The sequence below is a fragment of the Eptesicus fuscus genome, chromosome 13, assembly GCF_027574615.1.
Source record: "Eptesicus fuscus isolate TK198812 chromosome 13, DD_ASM_mEF_20220401, whole genome shotgun sequence".
NCBI classification, from domain to species: domain Eukaryota; kingdom Metazoa; phylum Chordata; class Mammalia; order Chiroptera; family Vespertilionidae; genus Eptesicus; species Eptesicus fuscus.
Genome location: NC_072485.1, coordinates 76,567,030 through 76,573,379, shown reverse-complemented (window position 1 = coordinate 76,573,379; position 6,350 = coordinate 76,567,030). Strand labels below are relative to the sequence as shown.

Genomic DNA, 6,350 nt, shown 5'->3' with positions numbered 1-6,350 from the left:
CCATTTCCATTCTGGAAATGCTTAGAAATGCTTTTCGTCTTTCTATTACTATTTAAATAAGCATATTTTGAATTGGATTTAAGGCAACAATGAATGCCAGGTGTCCAGTAACCAGTCCTACAGGAGTTCAGAGAAAGGTGCAAATACTGGTGAGGTTGGGGAAGGTCCTGGGAGGAGCGTGGACTCGAGCCTAATCTTACAAGGATGGGTTAGTTTATGCAGTTAAGTATCCTGCCTTTCCTCCTCAGAGCATAGAATGAATGACTTCATCCTTCTTGAGCTCATTCCCAGCATGTGAAAGGGATAAAATTAGATGTGTTTTTGTTTGTCCTTTCTCTTAGGATATGCTGGTAATGTTATCTATTGGATCTTGGAGCATTTCCAGAGCCAAATAGGATTTAGGACAGAGAGGAGATGGGTGTCTGGAGTGAGATGTTGGAAGGTAAAGGGGAACTGTTTGAAAGCCATGTGGACTCTTCAGGATGTGAGGGTGCTCTGGCTGCAACGTCTGTCACCCCACTGATCGCCAGGGTTGATTTGGCTGATCTGGCTGGTTAGGCAGGTGTCCCCTTCCTCCCTCACCCCTCCATCTGCCTTTCTCCCCAAGCTGTGCTCTTGGTCGAAGATGGCCTTCCCCGCTAGAGGAGAGAACTAACTGTTCTTGGGTCAAGGGTATACCAGTAGCTGCACTCTCCTGCTAGAATCTCCAAACCAGCTCTCAAGGTAGAGCCATAGGGTAGTCAAGCTTCCGAGACCCCAGACACATCCAAATGAGGTGCTGCATGTGGAACCTGCCATTCAGGAAAAGAAAAGAAAGAAAGAAGGAGTCTTCATATGAATAATACAGGCCTGAAAATGTAAATTCCGGTAACTTCATTCTATTTAATGGCGGTATCTAACATTTCAGGTAATTATATCAAGTGAGTCTTCTCTGATGTGCAGAAAAGCGTCTACCAAACCTCCCACAAGCAGTTGACATTTCTTCTGATCTCTGGATTATCTTCCAGGTGTGTAATAAAGTCTAATTAGTGTTTATGAAAATGTTTTGTGATCTTCAAATGCTAATAATACAAAGACTGATTATTTTCAGTAGTGTAAATGCAGGAATGGAACGTTACATCTTTCTCCTCCCTCAATTGGAAATACCTTAGGAATAGAGAACTCTAAAACGGGGGTGGGGGTGGGGGGTGGAAACCAACGTGACAAAAACTTATACAGTAAATAAGAGGTTATTATTCCAGGCCTTTATTAACTGGCCCAAACTGACATGTTATTTCCATTCTAATCAGCAACTAAAAAAATTAAAACCGCACCCAGCCACATATATCATGGTTATTTGCTACTTCCTGCTTTACTCATCATCCTTTTCTGCTGACTGGTAAGGAGTTCATAAAAATATTTGCCCCACACATTCTTCTTAAATGCTTCATAAGATTCTACCATCTATCTGTCATCTAAGGTATCTCATTCACATAATGGGATCCGGGAACCAACTCCTCAGCCTGATTAAACATTAACACATTATTTCCAAAGTTTTCCTACCAGCACTCAGGAATGAAAGTAAAGAGTTTTAAGAATCGAATCACTCTTTGAATTAAAATGGGAGCAGGCAATTTATAGCCCTGTGTTCTAATGTTACATGGAACTCAGGAATGGGACAAAAATGCTCAAACTTGGTACTCTCCATCTGAGATGCAGGTCCATAAATTTGATAAATAACAAAAGTATATGTTTCAGCATTGGAGTAGAATAGTCTAACTGGATAAGATCCTAGCAAGCCTATTTCTTTTACAGATGAGAAAGCTGAAATCCAAAGAGATTAAACGATTTGTCAGGAGTCACACTGCTAGTTACTGACAGAGCTAGAACATTTTGCTCCTTTTTTTTCTTCTTCCCAGGTTCATTATCTTTTTTCTTTTTAGGAAAGTGAATAAACTTAATTGAGAATGTCTGAAAATCTTGAAAAGTCCAATCTAAATGAAGCAGGAAATTCAAAATCAAATGATTCTGAACAAGGCCTTGAAGATGCCATGGACGGTTCTGAGGTAGCTTTACAGGAAAAAAAGTCAGGCTCTCCTCGCACCCAAAGAGTGCAAAGACCTCACTGTAAGCAAATTTTAACTTTGGTTAAAAGCAATATTTTCAGATGATATTATTATTAGGCCTCCTTGAGCTAGGTTCTAATAATATGATAACTTTGCCACTAATTAGCATTTAAGAACAATAACAGTTTCTTCTTTCTCTTCTGACTGGCAGCCTAGTCGCTTGTGGGTTTTCAATTGCATGAGAAATTAAAGTTTTAGAATAATGTCCAGAATGTTCCTGCCTTCCTGCAGCCTCAGTGACATTCCAGTTTCTCCGAAGTGCTCTGAAAAATAGGAGGTTGGAATATAAATTGCAGCTTTAATTAAGAGAGTGTTTGAAAGTCTGAAGCAGGTTCCAGCCAGGACTGTGCCTGTGCAGGTTAAAAAAGGGGGGGGGGGCGGATTAAAAGGGAGTGACTTCACCACACCCTGGGTTCATTGCCTGGGGGTTGAGTTCTCACAGGTTGAGGGAATTCGGATTGCTGAACGACTGTGGTAAAGTTACTTCAGATCCCTGGCAGGGAGCAGGCCTCCTCAGATGAAAGGGTGGCAGTTTCTGCAGAAATTCCCAGCAGTTGCCCCAACTCATGTCTTTTATTAAGAATACTTATGTTTTTTGAAGTGAGTCCAAAAATGAAAGTTTTAAGAGGGGATGTCATAGTCTAAGAATGTCATTGCCGATGTTATCTCTTCAAAGTGTAGATGATCAGTAATTCTTCATAGTTGGAAGAAGTACAAACATTTTTGTGTTTCCAGGTAATTTATTAGCCAACATAGTACCCTTTTGGGGGTGAGGAGGGAAAGCACTTACGAGCATTTCATGAACTTTTGTCCATGTGGCTTCGAGCTACCTGGACACAGACCTCCCATCCCCCCTGACACCCCCCCCCCCCGCCCCCTTAGTCTTCCCCTCAGCCCTCCTGCTGAGGGACTTGGCCTTCACCCTGACAGGGGAGCTTTCTCTTCCCCAGAGCGTGCTGTAGCCCGATCACGACATCAGTGATAGGAGCAGCTCCAGCTTGTTTTGGCAGCATTTACCTGCGTCTGCTCACTGACCGAGGCCCACAGAGTATCAAGATTGACAGTGCGCCCTACCCGGTCTGGCTCAGTGGATAGAGCGTCGGCCTGCAGACTGAAAGGTCCCAGGTTCGATTCCGGTCAAGGGCATGTACCTTGGTTGCGGGCACATCCCTAGTGGGGGGTGTGCAGGAGGCAGCTGATCGATGTTTCTCTCTCATCGATGTTTCTAACTCTCTATCCCTCTCCCTTCCTCTCTGTAAAAAATCAATAAAATATATTAAAAAAAAAAAGATTGACAGTTGGGCAGAAGCTCTGGTTCCTCTTTAAGTGGTAATGCCACCAGAGTAACCTGGGTGACATTTGTCCGAGTTGATCCTGTGATGATGCAGGCCACCAGCATTCCCTTGGCCTCCCAGGGGCTTCCAGTGCCTGCTGATGCGGCTGTGGCTGTGGCTCATGTGGCCCCGAAGTTTCCAGGTCTTCTCGGTCTGGATGGCGTGTCAGCAGCCAAGATGAAAGTTAACATTGTATTATTATAGCAAGCATCGGTGGACCCTTTTTATTACTAGGAGAACTTGGTGTGTTTCTGTTATTTCATAAATTTAAGATGATCATACATTTGGAGATTTTTGCAAAACCAAGGTTAAAACAAAAGTTGGAAGCCCTGGTGACAATCTCTGGATTTCTTTTTAAGAGATTAAGAACTCGGAGTTTAATAACTCCTGATGCATGATGTTGATATACTACAGTGGACGTTCCATTTTCTGATGAATGGTAACAGAAAATACTGGCTTGAAGAAATTTAGTAATTGTTGTATATATAGTAAATCCCTACTGAGTGCCTTCAAATTTTTAATCAACTTTATTGAGGCGTAATTTATATACTACATAGTAAAATTCACCAATGTTAAGAGTGCAGATTGATGACTTTTGACCAATACCTTTACAGTTGTGTCACTACCACCACAATCATGAGCTGCTGGAACATTCCCATCACCTCCCAAAATTTTCTGTGCCCCTTCACATCAATCTTCCCCTTCCTCCACCATCTCTGGGCAACCTCTGATATGCTTTCTGTCACTATAATTTTGCCCCCCCCCCCTTTTTTTTAATCCTCACCCAAAGATAGGTGGTTTTTTAAAAAATTGATTTTAGAGTGAAGAAGGGGAAGAGAGAGACAGAAAGAAACAATATGAGAGAGAAACATCAATTGGTTGCCTCCTGTACTTGAGACCAGGGATCAAACCCACAACCTGGGTATGTGTCCTGTCTTGGAATCAAACCCACAACCTTTTGGTGTATGAGACAACGTTCTAACTAACTGAGCCACACCGGCCAGGTCGAGAGTCATTTTTTACACATACTATGCTATCTAATTGTTCCAGCACCATTTGGTCAAAAAATTAATTTTGCCTTATTAACCATATGTATACTTACTGTATGTGTGTTGTATTAGCCTATTTCTGGATCTTCTGCTCTCTTTAGTTGATCTATATATCTACTACCCTCGTACCAAGAACACCCTGTCTTGATTATTGTAGCTTTACATGGTATTGAAATCAGTTAGTGTGAGTCCTCCAACTTTATCCTTTTTTCATTTTCAAAATGATTTTGGCTTTTATAGGTCCAGTGCATTTTTATATAAATTTTAAAATCAGTTTGGCAATGTTAACCAAAAAAAAATCTTGCCGGGACTTTGACTCGGGTTGCATTTTATCAATAGATCAATTTGGCAAAAATTGACATCTTAATAATATTGAGAATTTCTGTCTGGGCTTTGATTTTGGATATTTATTCTATTTTTTAATATTAATGAAGCAATTTATTATTTTTATTAATATTTTTCTGGAAATGCTTAGAATTTGGTTGCATTTTTCCAACTTCCCCTTATGTGACCAAATAAAGATTTTTACCAGACAGTGTATGACCAGCTCTTGGATTTATTTCCCTTTTTCTGATGAGCAAAAGAAAAAAGTAAAAGAGGAAGGAAAATTACTTTTCACCAACTTAAAAACTTTGTAACTTTTAAACCCTGTGTAAACCAGTGACATTATTTACCTCATTTTAAGCCCAGATCCTGTCAGATGACATAAAATTAATATTGTCATCTTCTAGGCCATCGCTTTTCAAAGTATGATTCTGCAACCATGAGTGAGTATCAGCTGGAGACATGTGAGAAATGCAGATTCTCTGGCCCTACCCCAGATCAGCTCAATCAGAACCTGCAAGGAGGGCCCAGCAATCTGTTTTCACAAGCATTACCCTTCCCCCCACCCAATTCTGTTATAGGCTAAAGAACTGCTATCATGGACTTTATTTTAAAAACAGCTTTATTGATATACAAAAAAAATCCATGTATTTATCAGAATTATCCAGTGTTCCTTGGCTCAGAACACGGGAGATTTCTGGAAGGTAAATCTCAAGTTTTATCAAAGGAGAGAGAGAGATGGAGTCCAGTTATTGCAGCTGTTGATACAGAAGTGAAATCTACAGGACTTGGATATAAGGGAAGCGGAATGGGAGAAATCAGAGTCCTCAAGGTGTTGATACAGTGAGCCTGTATTCTACAAAGTTCTTGTGTCACACATCCTCTGATTTCTTCATGGGTCAGCTTTAGAACTCATGTTCTCTCCTGGTGTCTGTACAAGGTAGTGTTTTAGCAATGTTTAAACAGCACCTGGCACCTAAAGTACTTGCTGCTGTTTTAATTTGGGGAGATTCATTCATGGACAGTGTTATTGGTGCAGCAAAATGTGAACTGCTCATGGGAGCAAAACAGGAAGTCTTAATTAAATCTGGCGTCTCTCGTTTGTCATTTAGGATTGGTAGTCTGTAAAAGTTTTTCTGTCTCAGTTCATTGGTAAAACAAAACATGTTTTGAGCATTGTAAACGATTTCTGCTTTTAGGACTCTAGATTTAAAAAAATAATAATATAGGTTTATTGTTTGAAATTGCCAGAATATTTTCATAAGTAGAGGCATAACCAAAAATTATTAACTGCTCCCAGCACCACTTCCTTCTCCTTACTTTAATAGAAATTCTAATCTAGTGAAGCAAATCTCTTACACTGGGTTTTTTGTTACAGCCAGTCCTCCTCGCTTTGTGACAGTGGAAGAGCTTCTAGAGACAGCAAAAGGAGTCACTAACATGGCTCTAGCCCATGAAATTGTAGTCAATGGAGACTTCCAGATTAAACCTGTGGAATTACCAGAAGACAGGTAAGGTGGTTACTGAGTTACTTGTTT

The 6,350-nt window shown here is 40.5% G+C and overlaps 1 protein-coding gene across 6 annotated transcripts in view; it reads left to right on the top strand.

The window, feature by feature from the left end:
- TCP11L1 (t-complex 11 like 1) overlaps positions 1-6,350 on the top strand; it is a 30,310-nt gene that overhangs the window by 1,620 nt on the left and 22,340 nt on the right. For all 6 annotated transcript variants that reach the window (XR_008557886.1, XM_054724822.1, XM_054724823.1 and 3 more), the window contains exons 2-4: positions 908-1,007; positions 1,923-2,106; positions 6,191-6,323. Coding sequence is in view for 5 of the 6 variants with exons in the window: in XM_054724822.1 (XP_054580797.1) it covers positions 1,947-2,106; positions 6,191-6,323 (293 nt within the window). In the remaining variant the exon portion in view is untranslated. The remainder of the gene's footprint in view (positions 1-907; positions 1,008-1,922; positions 2,107-6,190; positions 6,324-6,350) is intronic.